Consider the following 26,900-nt stretch of genomic DNA (forward strand, 5'->3'; position numbering starts at 1 on the left):
CAGGGACACGGGTACATCAGACCTAGTCCACGGTGGGCACTCTGGTGGCATGAACCCTCCTGCATCCTCACAGCAGACCCCGGAGGAGCTGGGCTAGGAGGCTTCTGCCCCCAACCTCATGCTTGTGGGGTCAGCGCGGGCCTGGCCAGGTTGATGCCCTTTGCCCTCTGGCTGAGGGGTCAATCTCCCAGGCAGTACTGCGGGGCTGGGAAAGTGGGCACAGGGTAGAGAAAGCCCACGGGGTCTCTTGCAGGTCCTGAGGGCCCCGGAAGATGTTACTTGATGCTTTCTCAGGGGACAGAGGCTGAGGCACCAGTTGCCAGCAGGCAAATCCATCCCGTCCTGTCGCAAAGCCTCAGTTTTCCCACCTGTAAACCAGGGCCAGGCCGTGGGCTTTGAAGTCCTGACACTCACTCCGTGGGGGTTTATGGGAAGAAAGGCAGTTCCAGTGGGAATCCCGGGCTCTCCTGGGTGACCGGGCCTCCAGCAGGTGTCGCAGGGCCTGGGGGAGGGGCACACCCAGCGGCTTCCCAATCCTCCATGTCCCTTTGGGGCAGGGGCGGCTCCGGACCCCACGGTGCCAGCCCCGGAGAGGGAGTGCCTGGCTGAAGCGGCAGAGCCCCCGAATGCCAAGGGCCTCCTCCTGGGCCTGCCGGGCCCCCTTCTCCAGCCAGCTCCACGCGTGCCCCCCACCGAGGGGTGCCCACCACCGAGAGGTGCCCACCAGGGACTCACCTGAGACAGGTACACCACCAGCCCTGTTTTATTCGTAGACCTTTCCAGGAAAAGCTAGCGGGGCAGCGCTGACAGGGGACCCAGTCCCACATCTTCAGGGCTCCTTACCACAGGCCTCTAAGAGTAGGATCTCTTTTTTTCCCCAGGAAAAAAAATTTTTTTTTTTTTTTTTTTTTTGCAAAAACACCTCCTCATAAACAACATGTAAACAGAAACAGCTGCTTCAAGGCTCCACAATGTCTCATTGTGTCTTCAAGGGCTTGTCCGTGGCGGCGGGCAGTGGGGAGGGCTGGCAGGGGCCATTTTCCTCCTCCTCCGGGGAGCCCTGGGGGTAGACCACGAAACACAGCTCCTGGCCCCAGCGTGTCATTGACTCTGAGGACAGACAGACAGGCCGACAGATGGACCCTGGGGTCTGACCCTGTGGGACAGGGGTCCTCAGGGAGCTGCTCCCTCTGCGCATGGGACCTGGACACTTGGGCCAAGCCACGGGGAGACACTTGGTGGCGGTTGGGCCCCTTGTGGCCACCGCAGCTGCCGGGAGACCCCGCTCTAGGGTGAGCCCCTAGAGGGTTCCATCTCCAGGCCCCGCCCCGTCGGGGAGCTGCCTGGCTCACCTGTGAGTCGGTGCACACACTTTGGTTTGCTTCTCCAGAACACTCCCAGGAAGAAGATGGGCACCCCCGTGAGGATGATGATGACGCCCACCCCGCACACCATGGGCTCTGAGATGAAGCTGAAGACGAGCAGGAACGCCCAGAAGACCAAGTATGCGACGGGGACGAGGAGGTTCACCTGGGGGCAGCGAGCGGCAGTGCCAATGGCGCGGGACCCCGGCTCTCCTGCCCCACCGCCCCGGGGGTCTGAGGCCCTTTCCCCCCTCTCCTGGGAGCTGAGGCCCGAGGGGCCCCCTTCTGCCAGCAGCCCAACTGGCCACATTGTTGAGGGCCTGTCAATTTCAGCGGCTCTGAGCTCCACACAGCTACTGTACGTGCGCTTGCCACTCGCACTCGGCTGAAGGCGAATGATTTTGGGGTGTTTCACATTCCAGGCCCTGAGCACTTCTCCAGCTCAAGGATTTATATGCAAACGGGAGGACTTTCCTTTTAGCTCGGTTTTGGGTCTTCTGTTTTCTGTGGGCTCGTGGAGTCCTGTGTGACCGTAATGTCTGAGCCTTATTTTCCTGTCCGTGAAGTGGGAGTATTCACAGCACCCACCCCACGGGGCTGCCTTAAGGACTGGATATGCCAGTGCACACAGGGCCCCGGGCAGGGCCCAGCACACAGCAAAGGCTGGCCTCACCATCGTTGCCGTCGCCGACCCGGGTGCCCACACGGGTAAAGGGGTGGCCCTGACCTCTTCCGGCACGTGGCTGGCTGGTCCCCTCCGGGCCTCACCTTGATGGGCCTGTGGAGCGCCGGCCACCTCCAGCGTAGCACCAGCAGGCCCAGGATGGTGACGCCATAGCAGAGGTAGTTGATGAAGGACACATAGTTGATGAGCGTGTACGTGTCTCCCACAAGCATGATGACTGCCGTCGCCCCACCCTGGAAGAGGACTGGGCTGAGGGCTGACTCCCACCTGCCTCCTGTCAGCCCAGCAGGGGACCCGGGCCTGCCCACTGGGGCCAGGAGGTCAGCGAGCCCGGCCCTCCCGCCCCCACCAGGGCCAGGCCTCATCCCTGCCATTACCCATGCTGCTGCGTGGCCCTGGCTCCCCGCCTTGCGAGCCTGGGTCCCCCAACTTACGCAGACGAGGAGGGCAGGGATAGGGGTGCAGTGTCTGACATGGATCATGGCCAGCAGGCTGGGCAGGTGTCCCTCTCGGGCTCCAGAGAAGCACAGTCTGGGGGGTGGGGACAGAGGTGTGTGGGAGCCATGAGCCCAGCCTGGGGCCTCGCTGCTGGCCAGATCCCGACCTCAGTCTAGACCTGATGGCCCTCTTGAGCCGTCACCTCCGACTCCCTGCTCTGGGCCCCAGCAGCCCCACTCGGCAGTCCTTCCCCTCATCTAGCCCGCCTCCCTCTTGCTTTCTGTTCCTCGCAATTGGGATCAGACATCTGCTTCCGGGGAGTTCATGGTCCCAGCTTCAGGTGGGCCCCACCGGGCAGGACTTCACTTCCTCCGGCCCCCAGCACGGCTCGTGTGCACCAGGGCAGCCGCCTTGCCTCACCTTGACCACCCTCTTCCCAGTCCAGTCACCTGGAGGAGGTGAACAGGTAGCCATTGATCCCTCCGAAAGTGGAAAGTGCTACGGAGACGGGCATGACCCAAGAAAAGTAGCCCAGCAGCTTCTCCCCGAAGGTCTGGGTGGGCACAGAAGAGAGGGGGCGCGTGAGGCGGGGTGGAGGCCGGGCAGGAGCCAGGACCAAGCGGGGCCCCACTCACCACGGCCACTGCGTTAGAGGCCAGCAGCTCCTGGGGGGACATGGCAGTGAAGTAGGCGACATTGGTGAAGGTGTACACGAAGGTCACCAGGGGGATGGAGATGAAGATGGCGCGAGGTAGGTTCCTGGGGACAGTGGTGCAGTGTGTCAGCATCAGCCCTTGCGGGGCTGGGGGACGGGGCCTCAGGGTGGTGGGGCGTGGCAGGGGACCCAGCAATGGGAGCAGCTTTGAGCCTCCACCGCCTGGGTCTGCTGGGGGCCTTGGGGCAGCGAAGGGGGCAGCACTGCTGTCCGTCTCCCCCCTAGTCCCCAGCCCAGCCTTGGCACAGGCTGGTGGGAGGAAGGGCAGATGGAGAAGGGGCCACTCATATCCTGGGGAGGGGGGCGGATCTAATGTCTGGGACATTGCATAGAGCCAAAATCAGACTTGAAAATCCTCAAAGTGCCCTTAGAGCTCAGACCAGGGTCCCCCGGGACTCCCATGAGCCCCAGCTCCAGCTGTAACTGTTCACGGTCAAGGTCCCAGCTGAGCGTCAGAGGGAGCCATTGGCTTCGTTTTTAGGGACCATGTTGTGCGCACATGTGTAATTGTTGGCTAAATGCAGATAGCTGGATCCATTTACAGCGAGACAATGATACTCAGTGTTTCTGAGGCCCAGCAAGGGGCCGTGACTCATCCACAGCCATACAGAACAGGGTCAGGCTGGAACACAAGCGTCCCGGCTGCCTTTCCAGAGCCGTTCCCGGTGGGTAGCAGTGCGGTCAGGCAGATGACCAGGCCGGCCAGAGGTGACAGCGGCTCTGTGTGGGGAGGCCGCCTCTCCCACCCCACGCCACACCCCTTCCCAGGGCCTGGCCGGAGCCCCGCTCACTTTCGAGGGTCCACCAGCTCCTCGGTGACATAGTTGAGGAAGTTCCAGCCGCTGAAGGCAAAGGAGCCCTGGAGGAAGGCCAGGGCCAGGTGACCCACGGATGGCGTCATCCAGAAGTCGAAGGCATTGCTGGGCCTCAGCTCCTCGAAGTGTCCTGGGGGTCCGGAGGTCAAGGGTCAGCGTCGTCTCCCTGCCCTGTGCCCAGCCCCCACCCCCACCCCCACAGCCCGGCCCTACCTTGGAAGATCTGGACAAAGCCCACGCCAATGATGAGTGACAGGGCCAGCAGCTTCCCGCCGGTGAACACGTCCTGGATGCGCGTGGCCCAGCGCACGCTCGAGCTGTTCACCCACGTCAGGAGCACTGAGGAGGAGGGGCGGGTGGCTGGGTGGGCGGGCACCCAAGGCCAAGCCCCTCGAGGTGGGCCACAGCCAAGGCCAGCCCGGGCTGCAGGAGGGCGGCGTCCCCTGCAGCTGCTGGAGTGCCAGAAGCCCAACCCCTGAGGCCGACTTCACGGGGACTGACAGCTGGAGGGACCTCCCCCGAAAGTCCCCCCACGGGGGCAGGGAGCAGGGTGGGCCCTGGGGACAGACGCCCAGCCCGGCCCCACTGTGGACACTCACTAAGGCAGGCCATGGAGAGCGCACGGGAAGCGGCGGCCGGGGGGATGCAGTTGGGGAACACGGGCTGCAGCACGTAGTTGGAGAAGGTCATGGAGATGACGGCCAGGCTGGTGGGGTACATGATGAGGACGGCGCTCCAGAGCAGCAGGAAGCTGGAAGGAGTGAGGGCCCGAGTGGCTGGGGCCTCCCGGCACCCTCCCAGCCAAGGGGGCCTGGATATGTGGAGTGGGGCTGCACCCTGGGCCCCGGCACCCGGAGCTGCTGTGGGGGCCAGATACCAGCTTTGGTCCAGGGAGGCAGGGCCAACCTTGTTGAGGTCTCTGCTCTATTTATGAACTGTTTCAACAGAGACAGCGTTCAGCGCAAACAGCTACGGGCTGCCCTTGGGCAGGTGTGGAGAGAGACTCGGGAACCAAGCACTTTCCTAATGGCCACCTAGTCCCCGGTCACAGGCTGCTCCTGAGCTGCGGTGGGCTGTCCCGCGACCTCCAGTCACAGCTCCAGCTGTAGTTCTCAGCAGAGCCCTGTGGCTGCAGGTGGCTGACTCTGAGCTGTGATCCCCGAGGGACTGGACCTTGCAAAGACCCCTGGCTGGGGTGACAGGGATTTATATCCCATCCGCCAGAATCTCACCTCTGCAGGGTGCCCACGTGGGGGTGAGGCCCGACCTGTTCCTGGGGGCTCCGTCTGCACCCAGGGGAGTGCCTGTCCGTGGGGGTGGTCCTAGTCCCCTGTCCGTCCCACCCTGAGGGTAGGGATTGCCTCATCCGGGGACACCAAGCTCAGTGGCTTCCTCTCGGTCCTCACCTTTGCTCTGTAGCCCTGCTTCCTTACCTCTCGCTTTGCACCACCTCTCCCCCTTTGGCTTCTGGGACATCCTAGCTCCATGACCCTCCTCCCATACTGGGTGCTCCCCGCTGCCCACCCTCGATGCTGGGTGCCCTTGGGGTGGGTCTCGGGTCCTCCTCTCCCTTCCATCTTCTTGAGTTTTCTGCCACGCAGCAAAATTCTTCTGCTTTCTCGGGTCCCAGGCCCCTTTGAGGACCCTCTCCCCAGAGGAGAACAGCAGGGCCCCATCCTCCACTGCCCTGTTAAAGGCCCCTGACCACATCCCTCGGAACCAAACTTTAAATACTTCAGCCTAGACCTTTCGTCTGCGCTCCAGATCCCCCACCCGAGGCCTGACTCAGCGTCTCCCCGGACATGCCACCGACCCCACCTATGCGTGAGACCCCAACCTAAAATCTCCCTCTCCCCGTCCCGGGAACCACCATCTATGGGGTCTCTCCAAGCCTCTCCTTCATGCCACACTGGCCACCACGTCCTCCCGATTTAGACTCCTGAATGGTCCCGGAATCTTCCTGTACCTTTGTTCTGGTCCTCAGCATGGCTCAGCTGGATAGCTGCAATAGCTTTGATGGCCCTCCACCTACAGCTGCCCCGTCCCCGACAAGCCCTGGCGTCTACGATGGATCTGACCTCACCCGTGGCCGTGGCAGACAGACCAAGCTCGCCCAGGCCACCACCCTCTGTATGTGCTACCCCTCCTGGTCGGCCAACAAAACCCCACCCTTCCTCCAAGCCTGGGCACAAGTGTGGTTTTTCCTGGGAGTCTTCTCTGGGGGGTGGGCACCCCGTTCTCTTAGCTGCTGGGCTGCAGCCTCTCACACATCTTCAAAGCAAGGATCCTCCTGGTCTTAATCACATTTGAAGGATTATTTCCCTTCTGCACTGTAAGCAACTTGAAGCCCGGGATGGATCTTTTTATCATTGCGTCCTGGCCCTCAGCACACAGTAGGTGCTCAGCTAACGTTCACGTGAATAAAGGAACCTCGGGAGCTATTTAAAGGGAACGTCTTGCAGGGCATTGATAGGACTATCATGCACCCCCCACCCTGCCTTTAGTTTACTAACGTCAAGGTGTCCCTGACTGGATGTCGGCATGATCTAGAGAGGTTTCCATAGTAAGGTCCTCCCCACCCATAAGCACCTGGGTGGGGAGTGGGGCTTAGAGGAGCTCTATTTAAAAGGAAGCACAGAGAGGTCAAGGGGCCAGCTGGAGTAGGGTGGGCATTGGTCCCGCCCACCCTGGCCTTAGAAGGCTGCCCAACACCTCCCCTTCCCTCCGTCTACTCCCATGACCTCCCTGCAATGTGAGAAGCAGAGGAGGACACTGGGGTCCTGGGCCCAGCTGGCCGTCTATCCTGGAGAGGCTGTCACCACCCCACAGCTGCTGGTGCCCCACACTCACCCAGCCAGGCCCCCGAAGATCTCGGTGACATAGGCGTAGTCCCCACCAGACCTGGGGATGGCGACTCCCAGCTCCGCGTAGCACAGTGAGCCCAAGGCAGTGATGCCCCCACCCAGGACCCAGACGAAGAGGGCCAGACCCACGGAGCCACAGTGCTCCAGGACTCCCTTGGGGGAGATGAAGATGCCCGAGCCGATGATGTTTCCTGTGGGGGGAAGAGGTGGGGAGGCATCAGGTCTGGGCGCCCCCAGCAGGGCAGCCTCTCTGTGCAGCTCCAGATGCTGCAGTGAGGAGGGGAGCCCGGGCTGCTCCCTCAAGGAGGAGGGTGGGCCTGGAGGCACCCTCCTGGGTCCCTCAAACCCTGCAAGTCCCACTCTGGCCACCTCAGCTCCCCTCCCCAGCCCCTGGCATGGCGAGTGGCACTTTGTCCAGACAGGCTCCACTGCCAGAGATGGGTCCTGTTCTGAGTTCCTCTGCCCCCAACTAACAGCCATGAGGTGGGGCAAGCACAAGCAGTGGCAGAGTGGCAGCCACTCCAGTGCATCCCCCCAGGGCCCAGGCCCAGTCCCTCGCCCCTGGCCAAGGCCTCCAGGCTTGTCAGCCTCCAGCCACCTGGCTTCCTCCCAGCCTGGCCAGAGCTGGCCACCTAAAGCAAGACCTTGACCATGATACTCTCTTGCCACCTTCCTATTGGCCGAAATTCAAACTCATGGAGTGGCTTGGGGACTGGCACCTCCTCCACGAAGTCCTCCTTGACCACACCGGTAAGGCTCCTCCTCCCACTTCACAGCCCCAGACCCTGCTCCGTACTTTATTTCTTTACCTTCCATCTCCTCTTTCCCTATTAGAGAGCCCTTTGCCCGCTGGGCTCCTCCCTGACCTAGGACCCATGCTGTGGACACAGACTCGGAAGAGACCTGGTTTCCCGGCATTGTTAAAATGTTTCAGGTCCTGGGCAAGGGTCAGTGGGGTGAGGGAGAGGAGCTGGTGCATTTTCAGGGCTGGGGGTTGCTTAGCCGCCGTCACGGAAGGGATGGGGTGGATGATGGCATGCTGGCAGGACTCAGTTGGCTCAGCCTGGGGTCTGGACACAGACGCCTCTCCTTTGGGAACAGCTCACTGGTTGCAAACAGGGGTCACTGCTCTAATCCTAGGACCACAGTGGGAAACTCTGGCTGGGGCTCAGGAGACAGGGAACCTCTCGAGTCCCGTCTATACAATGGGACTGCTGTGAGGATTCAGCAAGGTACTGTATGGGAAGCCTCAGCTCATTCACAGCTGTATCCAGATGTCCTTTGTATCTTTGCGTGGTTCTGTGTGTACCGTCTGCGACCTCACCTTGGGCCTCCAGCACACAGTTGGTGCTCAATACACATCTGTTGAGCAAACCACAGGATGAGTGAACGGCCCGACGCCCAAAGTGGCACCAATGCCACTGAAGGACTGAACTCCTCCTCTGTGAAGTGGGGGGCAGCAGTCTCCACTCGACCCCCCCCCAGAAGGGGACTGTGGGCAGTAGCAGAGAGGGTGGCTAGCTTCCAAGACGTGGGTGCCAGGGGAATCTGCCAGGTCATGGGTCACAGAAAGCCTGGCCTGCCCATGGGCTGAGTCTGAGTTTTGGAAGGATGGGCACTGTGGGGCACTCATGGGGTCTGGGCGCAGAACAATGGGAAACGCTCCGAGGGCCACGCTGTGGGCTGCAGAGCAGGTTCCCAGGATGAGTAAAACGCTGAGCACCCGCTTAGCCCTGAGGTCCCTGGCAGTTAGGGCAAAGTGGGCAATGTTCTGCATTACCCGGGTCTCACCATCTCTGCAAGTGAATCAGACCACATCACTGGTGATCTGGACTAGGGCCTGCCCAAGAGGAAATAATCCCAGAACCCACAGGCCACATGAAGAAAAAAGCAACACTGCTGGGACCCGGGGCTCAGCCCCTCCACGAGATGGGCCCCACCTGCCGGGGCCCGGGGGCGGGGAGCGCATGTCCGTCAGGGCAGACCCTGCCCGCTCCACCTGCCAGGCCCACAGGCGGGTCTGGACGAGGACACAGCTGGGGCGGCCCATCTGCATGCGTTCCCTGTCCACAGTCCTACCCCACCCCCACCCGGCCGGCACAGATTTCCAGTCTGGACGGCCACGACGCCCCACTTAGTTTTCTAGTCACGTCCCAGGAGCCCTAAATACATCCAGATAAGGAGGAAAGAATTCCTGCCTCCCAGCCCCAGAGGTAAGCTGTGTCCTCAGCTCGCTTCCAGGGAGAGAGGGGCCGCTTCCTTCATCTACCACGGGGCCCAGGGCCTGGGTGGGCTGCTCGGCTTCTAAAGAGCCTTGGCGTTCGCTCTATCCAGCAGTAGAGCCTCTGTTCTCAGGACCTGGTGGAGTGGGATTTGCCAAAAGCCAGGGAGGTTGGAAGCCAGTGGGGGCTGGGTGGCCTTGGAAGGAGCTGGGTGCATCCAGGGCCCTGAGCCACCCACCTCGTGGGGACGCCCACCACCCTACGCAACTCAGCCTGACAGGGCCTCACGAGGGTAGCCCTCGGGGAAGCCACACCTGGGAGGCTGGGATTTGAAAGGGACACATCACTCGTCTGTGCCCAGCGGCTGAAGACTCCGCGGACGGGCCGGGGTGAGGATCGCTATTGTTTTAGACACATGGCTGCAGGCTACAGTGCAGGACTTCTCCCCACGTGGCTCAAAGGAACACACGTGCCAGCAGGTGGCTCTGAGCTCTCTGGGGGCCTCTTCCTCTGGGCCTGGACAGCCTCCAGCATCTGCCTCAGGTCTGTGCTGGAAGGTGGCAAAAAGCCCCATGGAGGTCCACTGGCCGCTCTGGCACCGTGTGGGCTGGACTGGGCTCTGCGAGGAGCAAGATGGGCGGCAGGCCTGGGTGAGGGGCAGCGGGCAGGGAGGAGGAGGGATGCTGCTGAGGACAGGGGTGGGCGTCTCCAGCACTGAACGATGTCAGGAGCTGTGGAGAAGGGACCACGGAGCTGCAAGGCAGCGCTGCAGGCGAGCCTGCCCATGCCTCCTGGTGGTGGGTCCAGGCCTCCCTTCTCAGCCCTCATGTTCAGGGCCAGCAGAATCAGCTCTGCCCGACTGGGTGAACTGCAGTGGACAAGCCCAACCCTTGGGGCATCCTGCTCTGGAGGAAGAGGAGGGGGGGCAGGAGCCACACACTGTGGGATGGGCCGGGAGATACTGCTGAGCACCCGGTCAGGTGTCTGATTGACGGCAGGCTGGAGAAAGGTGGGTTCTGAGACCTCCGTGTTCCCATCCACCCAGTGGGACGGCTGCTCTGTGGTCCTTGCAGGTCCTTGGCGGGGCCAGAGCTCCGAGGAAGGTGGGCGAGGATGTGAGTCCCTCAACTAGGGGGCCCCCCTCCAGTTTCCTCCCGCCCCCCTTCCCTCAGGCCAAGCTGGGTGGTTTTTATCACATTAAGATGTGTGGCCTGATGGGGCTTACCCGGCTCCGTGAAGGAACGAAGAAAGAGCCATTGTTCCCCCGGCTGCCGCGGTGAGTGCTGACCTATTTCTGGGAGGCATGAGCCGACCACGGAGGTCACAGGGGTGGACTGCGGAGGTCGTGTGGGTGGAAGGGGCCAGCTGCCCTCGGTGTGTGTGTGGGGGCCGTGCAGAGTTGGATCTGGGGGAGGGGTCAGGGACGTCCTGTCAGGCTGCTGGCACCGCCCCTCATCCCTAGAACACTTTCAGGAGTCTGTTGTGTGACCTCAGGCCCGTGCTGCTCCCTGGGCCTCAGTTTCCCCTTGTGCCAGTAAGGACCACTGAGCTAGGGGGCAGCAGAGGGCTGGTGCAACACTGACTTTGGCTGAGGCACTGCTGGGCAGGAGGGACGCATCCTGCACATCTGCACGGGGCCCGAGGAAACACAGTTTCTGCTTGGAGCCCTCTGTCCCGCATTGCGGCAGGTCTCTCCGCAGCTCAATGGCTTCCCAGAAGCAACGCCACCCCCAGGAAGCCCTCCCTGATCTCCCATCTTGATTCCTATAACCTGGCCCCTGCTCCGCTCCCATGGTACCTGGAGTATGGCCAGGAAGTGACTACTTTATTTGCCATCCTGGTGGACCCTGCATTCCCAGAGGGCGGGGTCTGTGCCCTGGCCTGCTGAGATGAGAAGTCCAAGCCCCCTAGAAGGACAGGGAACCCCCAGGGCCTAGGTCCCCTTACACGTACCTGGCCTCTTCAGCGAGCAGGGCCATGGCGGGGCCTCCTCCTGCCACGCTGGCCTGCTGGCCTGGCAGAGAGTAGCTCAGGGCTCCTGGGTCTGATCAGGGGCTGGCCATAGGCCAGGCCTCCTCCTCTTGCCCTGGGCAATGAGTCCCAGCACCTCCCGGTTAGGATGTGACCCATGAGGGCTCTGGGGAAGAGCTCCAAATCCCCGTTGGTAAGTCCCAAGGCCCCTGAGGCCATGGGCGGGGCCAATTATTAGTTGAGAACCCCTACATCTGGGTTTGAATCCCAGATCCCTCACGATGGGAGGCTGTGGACAAGGTACTTCACTCTCCGAACCTTCTTATCTGTAAGATGGGGAACTGAGGCAGTGATGTGGGTCTGTTCCCACACTGCCTGCTCCATCAGAGGCCCCAGGAAGTGCTTATGGGTCTCACTATTGTCATCTACCTTGGAAACACCCCAGGCCACCCAAGCTGGCCCTTGGATCTGAACACTCTGGGACCTCACCACCCTGGGGTCAGCAGCCAGAGCCCTGCTTTGGGGGCCCTGCTATTGCTCTGGGTGAAGCCTGTGACTCCCAGCACAGCGTCCTTACGGTGAGCATGTCAGGCACCCCTCCAGGGGGACAGCAGTGCCGCTGAGGTGTTGGCAGAACTCCAGGGAGGTGAGTGGGGACGTTTCCAGGACATGCCTGGAATTGCCAATTGGTCAGCGTGCGCCTCCGGCCTAACCCACTTTCCTTTTGGGAGAGGGGTGAGCAGGAGAGTGGAACTCTCTCCCCCGGACCTGCTCATCTCACAGTCTTCCCAGGTCAATTAATGGCAAACCATGCCCCCAGCTGCGCAGGCCCCACCCTGCTGTCACCCAGACTCCACTCTGCTATACCCTGTGTCCAGGTCAACACATTTGGCTCAATCTTCCAAACACACCTAGGACTGAACCTCCTCTCAGCACCTCCACTGCTGCCATGCTGCTCTGAACCACCATCATCTCTTACCCAGGTGACTCAAGTACCCTCCCGACTGGGCTTCCAGCTTCTGCCTCTTCTGCCCACAGCCTCTTCTCCACAGTAAGCCCCAGGCCATGCCATGCCGTGCCACCCCATACCATCCCACCCCACGCCATCCCATCCCATCTCATCCCGCCCCATGCCATCTCATGCCATCTCTCTTCTGCCCAAAGCCCTCCCAGGCTCCCACCTGACAAAGAGAAGAAGGCAAAGTCTTTACTGCGGCTGCAAGGCCTACACAGACTGCACCCCATCTCACTCCTGACTCATCTTCTACCTACAATCCTCCCTCCTTCACTTTCTCACCTTAGCGCTTATCATTACCCTGGCAGCTAAACATTCAGCTTGCTCATCTGTTTGCTCTTTGACTCCCATGCTGGAATGTCAGATCCAGGAGGACAGGGATTTTGTCTGTCTTGTTCCCTGTTGTGTCTCCAGCACCTAGAACAGTGCCCAGCACTGTCCAGTACCTACCTGTTGAATAGATGAATGAGCGTGACCAGAGCTAGCAGGCCCCATCCTTGTAGCCAGAGCTGCTTCAGCCCCCGACGGTGTCTTAGAGCACACCAAGGGCATCTGACCCTGGGCTGGTTGCAGCCTCAGGTCCCCAGTTTCCTCATCTGTAAATTGGGGCTATGGTGAGGTACAGACAGCCTCCTGTGTGGTTTTATGTCCCCTCAGGGTCCCGGGGAGGGTGGGTTGGGGTTCTGGAGAGGGCTATCCTCTGAGCAGCCCAGCACCTCCAGCCCCAGAGACAACGGAGGGAACTGGCCATGGCTGGATGAGTAGAGATTGGCTCCTAAGGAGACAGGGTTCGTGAAGGAGGTCCCTGAGTTCTAGAACATATTTGAGCCTGATCCACAAACATGGGCTGGATATTTGAGTCAAAGGGAGAGAGCGAAGGACAGGACAGTCTGGTCAGTAGACCTGGCTGATTCCCGCTCTGCTGAACCTGGGCACGACCCTTCCTTGGGTGTGGATGGGGAGGGAGCTGGTTGTGGTCCCTGAGTCAGGACAAGAGACCCTGTACATACAGCCCTGGGTGGGGGTGGGGGAGTCAGAGGCTATTTCTCTGTCCACCTGTTTGTTCATCTACCCATAGTAGAGTGGCGAGCTCACTAAATCCCGGTTGGATGAGCTCCCAGCTCAATCCTCAACCTTCCCCCATCATGGGCTCTGCATCTGGCCCCAATTTTGCCCTGCACCAGAGCAGTGTGAAGAAAGGCACTGGATTGGGAGAAGAGTCCAATTCTGGTTCCAAATTCCAAGTCCACCACTTGCAGCATTGTCATTTAACTTCCAACCTCAGTTTCTACATCTGTAAAATGGGTATAAAAATTCCCATCTTGCAAGGCAGGCAATCAAATGAGATAAAGGGAGAACATGTTTTCATAATGAGGTAAGGTACGTTTTTCTGAATAGGCATTGGATGTGGTGATGTCTTGCGCAGTGTCTGCCCCAGAAGGCTCTTTTTCCTCCAGGCTGGCCCGTTCCCCTCCAGTTGTGCTTGCTGTAGCCAGCAGGTGCTGTCCTAAACACATTTTAGGTGGAGTCTTGCTCTAGCCCAAAGCCCTTTTATGTCATTCCATTCCTACTCCTCAGCCTGGGGCAGGGGTTACAAAGGGAGAGAATTATCGGATCTGCTGGGAGGGTCTATTTGGAAGTTTTGGAGATAATAAGCTGCTATCAAACAAGAAAGATTATGGAGGAAGCTATAAAGTTTTCAAGACTTTTAAGGCTAAACTATGACACCTGGGAGACATTTTTTACTTTGACCAGGCTCCCCAGGGCAGGAAGGTGGGGAAAGATGTGGGAGTCTGGGCTACCGGAACAGTGAAAGGGGAGGAAGTGGGGGCCTTCTGGGCATCAGGCTGGGGAGGGCAGTGCAGTGATTCAGCCCACCCCTGCCTCCTCCGTCATCTGTCACCTTCTGGACCAGGTCCATTCTCCCCTTGTCTGTCTCCTGCCCAGTCCAGCCTCCTGCCTGCTGAAACCCCTCAAAGCTCCCCAGGCAGGCTTGTAGGACCACCCCTGAGTGTCCTGGGCTGGAGTCAGGTCATCTGGGTTCTGTTCCTGAGTCCGCCACTCTTGGCTAAGTCACTCCTAACCCCAGCTCAGTCTTCAAGCCCTGAAGCCAAGGGGGCAGTGGACCTGGAACAGCAAAAATGGTACGAAAAGTGGGGGAGCTGTAAGGGCAGAGCTGTACTGCACAGAAAAATTCTTGCAGAATTAGCCTCATCCACTCCCACCATCACCACCAGGGCCCTCTTTTGAGGAGAGAGGAGCCAGCAGCCTCTGCCTGACCTGAGGGGGATGGGAGGCGGGGAGGAGAAGGAGTAGGAATATAGCTCGAGGGTGCTGGGTTTAGCTGAGGCAGCCCAGCAAGGACCACGTCTCTCCCTGCACCTGCCGGGCACTGCGGCTGGCTCCAGACACAGTCAGCCCCTTGACCCCAAGGCCCACCCATGATGTATGGGGCTTCCTCTTCCTGAAGGCACAGCTCCTGGAGAGGGTGTGGGCCAGGGCAAAGCTCTAACCAGTACCCTGGCCAAATCCCTGGAACCAGCCCTTCCTCTCAGCGGTCAAGCAGGGGCACTCTTGCCCAAGAAGGTCTCTGGACCAGATCGGGACCAGCTCCTAGAAGACACCTTTCCAGGTGCAAGTGGGTGAGACAGAGAGGTACCTGCACAGGGGCTGTGTGCTGGGGCAATTCTCAGTGCGAGTGCAGGGGGTGGCCAAGATCTAGACCCCAACCTTGGCCCAGGAGCTCCCAGTGTGGGGGCAGAGGAGGAGGAGGTGAAGACACCAGTCTGCCCTCCTGAGCCCCCAGCTTTTTCCATCTCCAAGGGTCTGAGGATGGGTGGGCAGTGAATGCACAAGCAGCACCCGCTGGCTGGGGAGGGGAAGACTGGGCAGTTGGTAAAGTGAGAGTGGTCAAGACCCTTGCCATTCATCCTTGCAGCCTGTGTCTCCTGGGAGACAGGAGACGGAACAGACTCCTCCCACCACGAAGGTCTGAGGCACCTGGTGTGGATACAGGCACAGGTCTGGGTTAGCCAGTTCCTAAGGCATCAGTGTTCTTGACTTGGGACAGAAGGAGGAAAACCCCACCACTGGTCTCACTGTGCCCTGAGCCCTCTGCCTACCCAGAAATCCCCAAGTGGGGGAAGGATGCACAGACTCATTCTCAGGTGGAGAAGCTGGGCTAGAGAGTGAGAGGATGCAGATGGGATCCCAGCCCAGGAAGCAGCTGGCCTTTCGCAGGCTGGATCTGCCCACCCAAACTGGGCCTCCCCCAGTCACTGGCTGCTCCTCCGCCTCTGCCAGGGTCCTGCTGCAGAATTCTGCACTAATTATATACTCTGAACCGATTTCCCCTCTGGGCTGGCTCTACCTGTCCAGGCTACCCACAGTCCCTCCTGCTTGCGAAGAATAAATCATTCACATGGCACGGCACCTGGACCCTGCACACAGTAGGAACTCAGTTTAAGCCACAAGACTCAGAACTTGGGGCCTTAGCGGGGGTCAGCTTACCGAGTTCCCACACTTGCAAGACCCCCGCACTCAAGGCAGGACCACAGCCATCTCCATGCTACAGACGAGAAGACTGAGGGTAACTGCCTTGCGGAAGTCCGTGGCGAAGTAAAGGTGGGAGGAGGATTCCAGCGGTGGATGGGACCTGCACCTCCTTCAAGCGCAAAAATTCGGGGCACTTGGGGAGGTGGAAACAAGAAGCCCTGTGGCTGCTGTGTGAGGGGAGACACCGCAGGTGCCCCGGGCGGGCATCCCCTCATCCATGTTCTACCGTCTCAGACCGGTAGGCGCGCCCAGAGAGGGGTGCTCCTTGTTCCCTTAGGCCCTACCGCCCCAGGCACCCGCCCGCCCCGCGCCCGCTCACCGATGATGATGGTGCAGGCGCTCACCAGCCCGATCTCCTTCTTGAGCGCTACCCGCTCCGAGGCGCCGGGCCCGGGGCCCGGGCCAGGGGAGGGCGAGGGAGCAGGGCCCGGGTTCCCGCGCCCGCTCGGCTGCTGCGTGTGGCCGGCCATGTCGCTGTCCCGCCGCGTCCCAGCTCCCTGCGCTGCCCCGTCTGTCCGACCAGCCGCCAGGCAGCCCGTCCGTCCGGCTGTCGGTGCGCGCCGCTCCCGCAAGCCGGACAGCGCCCACAGGCGGGCGCATGCGCTGGCCCGGGGCCCTGGCCCTGAGCCCCGGCCCGCGGGGCCCAGGGAGGGGCGGAAGGAGGACCGGCCAGCAGCCCCCTCCCCCACCTTCCTTAAAGGGAACTCCCCGCCGTGGCCCCCACCCTCCCAACGCGGGCCTGGAAGGAAGGAGAGGACTTGGGGCAGACCTAGGAAGAACTTCCTGGACCCAAGAAGGCCTAGGAAGAAGGCCTGGAGTGGGGGCGGGGGAGCAGGGCTCAAAGGCAGGACTCTCCCTGCCCTCAAGGAGACTGAGGAAGCTGGCAAAAATAATAGCCGTCTGTGTATTGAGACCTGCTGTGCGCCAGAGCGGCCATACTCCTTAAATCCTGGCGCGGACCCCTAGAGTGTGTGTACGGGGAGAGGGGTGGAGACTGGGCTCACTCTCCAGGTGAGAGCTGAGGCGCCGGGATAGTAAGGAAGGTCACAGAGCAAGTGCAAACCCTTTCTGATGCCTCCTTGGCTTCCAGACGCTGATTGGGGTGTGTGAGGTATAGCTCTCGGAGGGGTGGGGGCTTTGTCCAGGATCCCCTGGGGTCACGAGACCCTAAGCCCCCCTCATCAACAGTCTGGGGAGACAGGGTTGGGGTGAAGACTCTGGAGCCCCTCACCGTCATCCAGAGGGGACCCAGTGCCTGTGGGGGTCCTGGAAGGGGTTCTGCTCTAAACCTTACCTTCCCCCGCCCTCCGCCGCCCAGCCCGGCTCTGGACTGGGTCCGGCAGGTTCTGCCCGCAGACGCCTGGCCACAGAGTCGGGGCTCAGTGGACTAGAACTCGGGTCTTTGGCGAAGGCCCCTCGTCTCTTGAGTCTCTTCAGTTCAAGAGACGAGGCCACCTCAACTGCCCGGGAGACACGGAGAAGGGGCTGTGGCCCCTGGGGTCGCAGGAGGAGGTAGGGCTTGCAGGGTCCGAGGGAGGCTGCCTCCTCCTCCCGGAAGCCGTCCGGACTGTGCAGCCGGGCCGGCGGGACAGACGCAAGGGGGGCCGCGTCGGGGGCCACCGGGGCGGCGGGGCGGGGCGAGCCTGGCACTGTGCGGCCGGCGGTGGAACAGCCTTTGTCCCTTCCTGGCGGCCGCCGCGACGCGCCGTCCCCTGCATGTGGATGAGGCCGCGCCGGGCGCCCCGTCCTTCCCCCGCCCGCGGCCTCGGGGCTTGCGGGGTGGGGGTGGGGGTCGCCCTGGTCCGACGGGCGGACCGGGGGTTGGGGCGGCGTCTGGGGTCGGGTCCCGGGCTGTGGGAGGAGCATGGGGGGCAGGCGTGGCGGTTCAGGGGGGTTGCGGGCGAGGAGGACCTTCGAAGTCGGGGGCGGGGACCTGGGAGTAGGGGCGGGAAGACCCTGGGGGGACTTGGAGGGGGAGGCCGCCCGGCGAAGCTTCAGCCCTTGCGCTCGCGTCGGAGTGCGGCATTCTTGGCGCCCTCCGCCTCCCGCCCCAGAGACGCGTTCAGGCCGACTCTCTTAAAGGAGACTGGCGCAGGCGTGGGGCGGGGGAGGCGCACGAGCTGTGCAGACTCTTAATTGTCTTGGGGGGGTGGGGGTGTCTGACCCGTTCACTCTCCGCACGCACTTGCCCTTGCAACGCTAGGGTCTGTTGGGAGAGGGTCCTGCGGGGGCTGGTGCCCCCGGGGGTTGGTGGTTTTCGAAGGGGAGCCTCTCACGGCACCTGAAATGTGTGGTCAGTGTTCGAGGAGAAGCGGTGACTCTAGGGCACTGCACAGGATGGAATTTGCATGTTGTTTTCCAGGCCCACAGTTCAGGAGGTGCTTTTAGTGTCATAAACTAGAACCTGCAAACCCTGATGGGAACAAAGAGTTGGCAAGATTGTTTTACCATCCGAAAGACAAGCAGTAGAAGTCACCACGTAAACAGGAAGAAAAAAAAAAGGAAAACCATAGGATCTTCTCAACACATTCAGAAGACAGTCTTCCACGTTTTAAACAAACCAAAAGACTCTTAGCAAATTAGACATAGAAGAGAACTTGCTCATGCCCTCCTGAAGGCCTGTCTCTGTCATGGCTCACTCTGTAGGTTTGTGAACCTTGACACTGTCCATCGCCCCCTCACACCCGGCACAGCTACTTTAAAAAAAAAAAAAAAAACGAGAACTTTCTCAATCTGACAAAGGTATCTTACCAAACCCCCAAACCCTCCAAGAAACAAAAAACAGCAAACAAAAGCCCTACAGCTAACATTGTGCTTAATGTTGAATGCTTTTCCACTGAGACTGGAGATGAGAAAGAAGGTTAGCTTTTCTATACACCACTGGGCTGGTCGTCCTCTCTGGTGCAATAAGGCAAGAAAAAGAAGGAATAAGGCGCAACCTTTTAATGACCAAAATCTGGAATGCTGACGACACCAAATGCTGGTGAGGATGTGTAGTAACAGGTGTTCATTGCTGGTGGGAATGCAAAATGGTACAGCCACTCTGGAAGACAGTTTAGCAGTTTCTTACAAATCTAAAATACTCTTACCATACAACCCAGCAATCGTGCTCCTTGGTATTTACTCAAAGGAGTTGAAAACTTCTATCCACACAAAAACTTGCACATGGATGTTTATAGCAGCTTTAGGTAGAATTGCCAAAACTTGAAAGTAATCTAGGTGTCCTTCAGTAGGTGAGTGGATAAATTGTGGTACATCCACGTGTGGAATAATACTCAGCACTAAAAATAAATGCACTATCAAGCCATGAAAAGACATGGAGAAAACTTGAATGCATGTTACTAAGTGAAAGAAGCCGACCTGAAGAAGTATGAAGCTAGGAAACGAAAATATAAAACTGTCATTTACATATGACATGATTGGGTAGAAAATCCAAACAAAATTTATAAGCAAACTTAAGGTTAGTTAATTTAGTAAAGTAGCTGACTCTAAAACATATATGAAGAAGAACAAAGTTGGAGGACTTACACTACAGTTAGGGAGACAGGTGCAAGGATAAACAGATCAACTAGGAACAGAATAGAAAATGAGAAACAGACTCATCCATCTATGGACTCCTGTTTTATCACCACAAGGTTGACATCGCAGAGCAGGGGAGAGAAGTGGGACAGACTTTTCAGTAAACGGTGCTGGAACAATGAAGTATCCATATTGGAAAATAACAAAAACAAAAAAACCTCTTCATCTCTACCTTACACCATCCCCTAAAACCAATTCCATGGATGTGCGCATGAAAACAAAATGTATATGTGAAAGGTAAAACAAGAAGGCAGCTAGAAGAAGACTTAGGGGAAAGAATAGATTCATTTTCCTACACAGGACACAAAAAGCATGATGAGTAAAAAAGTGACAAATTGGACTCCATTAAAGTTAGAAACTTCTGTTAATCAAAAGGCATGATTGAGAGAGGAAAAAGTAAGCCACATTTGAGAGAAGTTATTTCAATACATACATCTGATAAAGGACTTGTATCTTAAAAATATGAAAACTACAAATCAAAAGGAAAAAGACTTTTAAGTAGGTGCCTCACAAGGGAGGATGTCCAAATGGCTGGTGAACTTTTGAACAGGTGTTCAACCTCATTAGTCATCAGGGAGATGCAAATTAAAACCAGAATGAGATACCACTGTGTATCCACCAGAGTGCTTAAAATTAAACACCAGCGTCGGCAAGGATGTGGAGCAAACTGAGGCTCTCATACGCTGCCGAGGGAGTGTGCACTGGTGCCACCAGTTTGGAAGACGATTTGGCGATATTTCTAAATCCCTATAGCCCAGCTTCTCCGTTCTGTGTCAGACACCTGCTGGGTACCACCTCAGATCCTCCAGCCTCACCTTGGAGGCCTTGGTTACGTTTCCTTCCTTTTCGAGTACAACCTGCGGACACCTCCCATCACTCCCCCCTCCCCAGGGCTTCTCTGCTACCCCTTGAGGCATGAGACAGTGAGGGATGAAACTGGTACCCACAAATCTGTAACCAAAAATGTAGGGGAGTTAACACACTTTGGCCCATCTTTGGACGATGGCAGGTGGAAGCCAGTGGACAAATTCTCCCCCATTCTTATCCCAGATGGACTGTCATGAACCCTATTCATTATAAAGCCTCTTGCAAGAGGGTCCCAACAGCCCAGCAATCAGATGCTTTTGGCACCAAGCTGTGGTCAGTTCAGAAACTCATCCTTGTATTGGCTCTCTTGTCTTCCCTGCCTCACCCCCTTTCCCCTCGCTCTTGAGTCCCTGTGATCGCACCCCCTGATCGAAAAGCACCACCTAAGCTTTTGCCTCGGGCTCTGTTTCTGGAGAGCCTGGGCTAAGATACACTCCCAGGTATATACCCAACAGAAATAAATATAGCAACGCACTGAAAGACGTTTACAACGTTATTCATAACACCACTCTTCACGGTAGCCCCAACCCGGAAAAACCATTATTAGTAGAATGGATAAATATGTCAGAGTACATTCAAATCCTGGAGTCCTGTACTGCAAGGGAAATGAACAAACTACTACCATGCCACAACCTGGATAAGTCTTATAGACATAATATTGAGCAAAAGAAGCTGAATACGATATAAAATGCTGGGATGATCTCATTCACGAGAGGTGCTAAAACGGCCAAAATTAATGTATGAGGCTAAAGGTTAAGATAGAGGTGCTCATTGGAGGTGGAGACTGGAGAGGGACACAAGGAGAGCTCTGGGGTACTGGTCATGTTCTGTCTCTTGAACTGGGTGCTGGTTATACGAGTATGTGCAGTTTGTGAAAACTCATCAAGTGGAACACTTAGGATTTATACAATATTTTGTATGTAGGTTATGCTCACTTCAACAAGAATAGGACATTAAACATGTCCTTTCAGGGCCCCTGGGTGGGACAGGATCCGAGTGCGGCGGGGGGCGGGGGGGGCCCTTGGGTCTATTCTTTCTCCACCAGCTCCTCAAGGTCATTGAACCTGCTTGGCACCCCCATACCTGTTCTGGCCTTAACTCCGTTCTCCTGTTACTCACATTCTAACCTAGGTAGCCACTCAGGCAGCCTGTTTCTCCTTGGTTTCCACATCCTGATTCCAAACCATTCCCTAATTCTCAAGCATCTCTTTGCTGATGGTCCTTGGGAACCCCTCTCTGTTTCTGTCTCGTGGGGCTCTCAGCCTTGGACATAGCTGCTGCCCCTTCGTGTTTCCTCTCTCCCCTCTCTGCACCCTCCCTGGACAGCCACTGCTCACGTCCAGCCCTAACGCTGGTAGGCCCAGGGCAGGAGTCCAAATGAAGCTTCCACATGCTATATGCCTAAATATTTAGTGAAAATCCCCTCTCCTAAGGTCACTATGGAGCACAGAGTGGAGAAAGCAGTTATGGGGAAACCGGGCTGCTTGGACACTGTCCTTGGTGATCTGGGGCAGCCAACTTTAAATGAAATCTTCGTCTCTTTTTCTGGTTTCCCAGGGCGGAGGCTATGACTGCCCCCCTACATGCATGTGCATGTGTGTGTACACACACACACACACACACACACACACACACACACACACACACACATACCACCACCACCACTCTTAGCCCAGCATCTTCTGACTTGGGGGGCCCTTGTATTACACCTGTTCCTCTCCCACAATTCTCCTCTGTTCAGTTAGTTATCAAACTTTAAAATATTCTGTGAGACTGACATTTTTTAAAAAATCTCTGTATTTGGTTCTGGTGACATTCTGGATCTGCATGGTGTGAGGGTCCATGGCAGGGACCACCTTGCCCGGGGCTCAGCCTGCACAATCGGTGCTTCTAGAATGATCAAATGAAGAGTGTGTCACCACACCAAGCCCTCACCCACTCCCTCCTGGGATGGGGACCCAGATCCCAGTGTCCACTCCCAGAGCTCTGACGGCCTCCATCCTCCACACCGTCCTCCCCCCCGCCCCAATACTCTCTACCACCCACCGTATCCTCGAGCCTGACTGACGACAGCTTCTTTGTCACCCCAGCGTTGCTCCAAAATGCAAATCTCCCCCATCCCAAACTGTCCCTGCTCAGTGCAGCCCTGGGGGAGAGGATCAACCCCCTCCACGGAGGTGTTTCTGTGGGGAGACCATTTAACTAACAGTCCAAACGGGGACCCTTTTGAAAATGCAAAGGGGTGCTGTTAATAATCACAGCAGGATGACAGGTGTAAACCAGATGTCTGAGCAAACTGGGATGTGTGGTCACCCTCTTTAAAGCCACTGTCCCTGGCTCTGCATGCTCAGATGTCAGTCCCCACCTTGCCTTGCCTGTGCTGGCTGCCTGGCCTGCAGCCCCTCACACACACCTTCATGCTCACGTGCGTCCCTTGTGAGTCAGCCAGCTCACCACCTTCTCCAGGAAGACGTCCTGGTCCCCAGACTGGACCACGAGCCTCTTCTGTGCCCGCCTCGCCACCTCTCCTTACTGCTTCTCTCCCCGCTGGGCCAGATGCTCCTCAAAGCCCACCTGGCCTTCCTCCCAGCATAGCCCTCAGTGCAGGCTCCCAGGTGTCTGGCCTGGGAACTGAGCGATACAGGTTCTAGCCCCAGCTCTGCCCCCGACTTCTGAGCTGGATGAGTCACTGAACATCTGTGAGGGGGAGGGAGCGGGGATGGGTTCTCATCCCTCAGTGCCACAGCCATGCTGGGGGGCAGCTTGCCCAGGCCCTGGGGTTCCTGGGCCTACTAGTCGGAAGAGGGAAAAGGAGGGGATGGGTGACCTGTTGGGGAGTCTGGGACTCTCGCATCCTCCTGGGTCACCCCATGCCCTCCCCTGAGACCCTCATAAGCACAGCCCTGTGCAGCCCCCTGTAGGTGGGGTGGGGGCCGTGGGTAGCAGGAACCAGTAGAGAACATGAGAAGCTGGGGCTTGGGCCTCTGCTCTGGAACTGGGCTCTCCTCTCCCTTCTGGTTGTCCCAGCCCCAAATCCTACGGGGCCAGCCTCCTGAACCGGGACCCTCCGCCCTGGCCAAGGACATCTGCCATTCCAAAAGGCGCCACCAGAGGGCAGCCTCCCTCACCATGGGATAGACCCTGTGTCCTGCCCCACTCCGCCATCAAGGAATCCAGGCCCCTGGCGGACCCTGTCCTAAGGTGTTGGCCCGGGCTGGCCAGGCTTCTTGGGACCAGAACCCAGCCTCTCTTGGGACCACTCGAGTTAGCTAGGAGCCAGGGAAGTCCTTCCCAAGGGCTGCCCAGGCTCCCTCCTGTTAGCTGCCTGAGTGGGGAGACTTGCCTCCTGGCCCTAGAGATGCAGGGGAGGCCCCGGGGGCCGTAGGTGCTGGCCTGGGTCAGGAAACTCATAGTGAAACCAGAGAGATCTCGTAGTGAAATTCATTCCGCGCAGCACACCTGCCTGGGGCAGGGCTGGGGAGGGACTGGGAGGCGATAGAGCCTCTGCGGTGGCGGTGGCGGGAGGGCCCAGAGCCTTATCTGATGGGCCCTGGCCTTTCTCACAGCTGAGCGGAGCTGCCCTGACAGGCCGACCACGGCCTGGTGGGCAGGGGCTCTGCAGGCCCCGGGGGCCCAGCTTCCCCACCTGCCCAATAGGCAGGGAGGCAGTGAGCCTGGGAAAGGTGCGGGCGCAGGAGTGGGTGCAGTGGAGAGGGGTGCCCAGGCAGGCCCCTCGGAGACCCGGTGCCTCAAAATACCGGGAAATGTCAAAACCAGTTTCAAAACATTGGGGCAATCTAGGCGTGTACTTGTAACGAACTAATGCTTTTAATGTGAAAACAAGACTTTGCACGTCACCAGATACTCTTTGGATTTGAGACACATCAGCCCCTGGGACACTGCAGGACCTTATTATTCCACGAGCGGGGACTGTCCTCCGTCTTGCGGGCGGCTTGGGGACCATGCGTGGAATGTCACTGGGGGACCACACAGAAAGTCTGAACATGGGGCCCCTGTGGACAGGACGGCTCTCTGGGTGCCGCCCCCCACCTGGATCCCCCTCCTGGGGGGGGCACTCCTTGTGCTGACTGATGCCAGAGCTGGTGGAGAGGGCAGGGGTCTGACTCCCCTGGGTTGTGGACGGTGTTCCACTCTGGAGAAACGCAGGCCCACCTACTTTTCCAGGGACCCTGTCCAGATGGGCCTGCTGGATCCTGGGTGCCCTTAGAAGGGTCCGGGGAGGAACCATTTCAATGTCAGAGGGGTCTCCCAACCCCTGGCTCCCGGCCACCTTCCTGGGACCACCTCTTTGGGCCCAAGACACCAGCCACTCTGGGTGGGCTGGGCTGAGATCTCCATTAGGGGAGGATTCAAACCTGGCTTTGCCACCCATGTCCTGATATGAGTCACCAGTGGGGCTGGGAGCCTCGGGCCCACTCAGCACCATCACCAAGGGCCCTCGGGACCAACGGCTATTGGAACTCTTTCCCAAGAGGAAGATGGCACGTTCCCTTGGGTCCATCTTACAGGGAGGAAGACCTGTGATTCTCAGGGCCTCGTGGGTGGGGGTCAGCTTGGCCAAGGGTGGGTCCTGCTAAGAGGGAGGTGCTGGCCTAGCCAGGCCATGGGATAGAATCAGGGCATTGTCTGGGGGGTAGATGGGAGTGGGGCCGGCAGTGTGTTGTCTTTCCATTTTCTTTTTTTCTTTTTAAACATCTTTAGTGGAGTATAATTGCTTCACAATGGTGTGTTAGTTTCTGCTTTATAACAAAGTGAATCAGTTATACATATACATATATCCCCATATCTCCTCCCTCTTGCGTCTCCCTCCCTCCCACCCTCCCTATCCCACCCCTCTAGGCGGTCACAAAGCACCGAGCTGATCTCCCTGTGCTATGCGGCTGCTTCCCACTAGCTACCTATTTTACATTTGGTCGTGTATATATGTCCATGCCACTCTCTCACTTTGTCCCAGCTTACCCTTCCCCCTCCCTATGTCCTCAAGTCCATTCTCTACATCTGTGTCTTTATTCCTGTCCTGTCCCTAGGCTCATCATAACCATTTTCTTTTAGATTCCATATATATGTGTTAGCATACAGTATTTGTTTTTCTCTTTCTGACTTATCTTCCCATTTTAAAGGTGAAAAAGCTGAGGCACGGAGTGGAAATAATCAGCCCAAGGTCACATAGCTGATAAGTGTGGAGCTGGGATAGTCAGATCCAGAAACTGCAACCCCCCGGAGGCGTGGGCCTCCTGGTCCTGGGGCTCTTCACTACATCCTGCCCTGGGGTCCCTCCTGGCACTCAGCCCAGCCTGTCAGTTTGATGGGCAGAGACCTTGGTCTGCTGATGGCCCTGCTTGGACCCACAAGGCTTATTCTTCCCAGAGCTGCCTGTGGTCTTGAAGGGAGGCCCCCAAATAGGTCAGAGGATGTTTGACCCCTGCTGTGCTCTCACCACGCCCTGGAACCGCTCACACCTCCCTCAGGGAGCTACTCGCAGACCCCTGCCCTGGACTACACTGCCTGGTTGTTCCCTGTCCTGTCCATGGCCCTTGTCCTCCATCTGCCCCTGCAATGCCCCCGGGGCTCCCTCCAGGGCCACCATCCCTCACTCGGTGATTTGCGGTCTGCAGTTTCCACTCCTCGCTGCCCCACCCTAAGACCCAACTCCCCTCAAGCCAATGGTCCCATGAGTAGTATCCATCATCTTCCTTCACACCCAGGGCCCCTATCCTTCCTTATCCAGGTGGGTACCCCCATCTGCTGCTCAGGCAAGAACACTGGGGCTTCCTCATCTCTCCCCTAACCCCCACCTCCCGTGAGCACTTACATCTGGTCAATCCAGTCAGATTCATTACCCCTTCTATAAAGAATCTTATAATTCTTGCCATCCCCAAATAAAATTCATAGATAGTATAACCTACAGTCATAATTTAAAAAAAATCAATATAATGACCTATCTTTAAAACAAGGGAGAAATAAAAGGAATGTAATTTATAACTTCAAATGTGTATTTGATTTGAAAAAATGCTTGCGTATGACCTACAGAGGACTCAAGATACTGGTTGTGTAGCATCGTCGAGGCTGTAGCAGCTGCAGACGCAGACGGGTCAGAGCATCCTTCCAGGCTCAGACGGCTGCTGGTGCCATGGCTTAGGGATGCGATTTTCCAAAATGGCAAACAACTCCTGGTAAACATCCGAACGAAGCAAGGTTCCATTTTGCTTAGATGGTCACGCTTGCTGCATCCCTAGGGAATTCTGTATTTGGAAACCACGTAAAAAGAAAGCAGGTTCCGGACTCTGATCATTACCAACAGGGTTTTCACCTTGGCCGGGATTCCTCGGTCTCAGTACTACTGACATGCTCTTGTGCACGGTGGGATGTTGGTGGCATCCCTGGCCTCCACCCACTAGATGTCAGTAGCACACCCAGCCCCGGTGGTAATGATCAGAAATGTCTCCAGACTTTGTCAAAGGTCCCCCCTAGGGGCAAAATCACCCCCAGTTGTGAACTACCCGCCTACCCGAGTGTCCGGTGGGATCTTCAGACACTGTGTGGGCACAGGACAACTTGCTGCTGGGCAGGACGACCCTCACAGCCAGTCCCCACCGACAATGCCAGTAGCACCCCCATTACCACAACACCCAGTTTCCCCTCCATTTCTCAAACACCCCGTGGGAGAAGCACAGCCACTGTGAGGGCCTCTCACCCACCTGGTTCTCTGATCCGGGGGGGGGCAGCCAGGCCGAGAAGCCCCTTCCCCTTGCCCGCACACACTGTAAGACCTGCGTCCTGATTTCTCCC

General features: G+C 58.1%; 1 protein-coding gene across 1 annotated transcript; it reads right to left on the reverse strand.

Moving 5' to 3' along the window:
- Nucleotides 1-528: 528 nt before the first annotated feature.
- Nucleotides 529-16,114, reverse strand: SLC7A10 (solute carrier family 7 member 10). The gene is made up of 10 exons (XM_027079345.1): nt 15,964-16,114; nt 6,868-7,072; nt 4,617-4,768; nt 4,231-4,356; nt 3,994-4,147; nt 3,123-3,246; nt 2,937-3,040; nt 2,133-2,580; nt 1,353-1,530; nt 529-1,110 (listed from the first exon to the last, which is right to left on the reverse strand). The coding sequence occupies exons 1-10, from the start codon at nt 16,112-16,114 to the stop codon at nt 977-979; spliced, it is 1,776 nt and encodes a 591-aa protein (XP_026935146.1). The 3' UTR covers nt 529-976.
- Between the last annotated feature and the right edge of the window lie 10,786 nt (nt 16,115-26,900).

This window comes from Aethalodelphis obliquidens, unplaced genomic scaffold, assembly GCF_003676395.1.
Source record: "Aethalodelphis obliquidens isolate GAN/ISIS:26980383/991018 unplaced genomic scaffold, ASM367639v1 scaffold43, whole genome shotgun sequence".
Taxonomy (NCBI): domain Eukaryota; kingdom Metazoa; phylum Chordata; class Mammalia; order Artiodactyla; family Delphinidae; genus Aethalodelphis; species Aethalodelphis obliquidens.

Excerpts from the sequence above, each read along its gene's own strand:
- SLC7A10 (XM_027079345.1), bottom strand. The coding sequence starts at position 16,114 with ATGGCCGGCCACACGCAGCAGCCGAGCGGGCGCGGGAACCCGGGCCCT. Across the intron at positions 7,073-15,963 it reads CGCCTGCACCATCATCATCG|GAAACATCATCGGCTCGGGC; the intron begins GTGAGCGGGCGC and ends TTCCCCCCACAG. Across the intron at positions 3,041-3,122 it reads CCTCTAACGCAGTGGCCGTG|ACCTTCGGGGAGAAGCTGCT; the intron begins GTGAGTGGGGCC and ends GTGCCCACCCAG.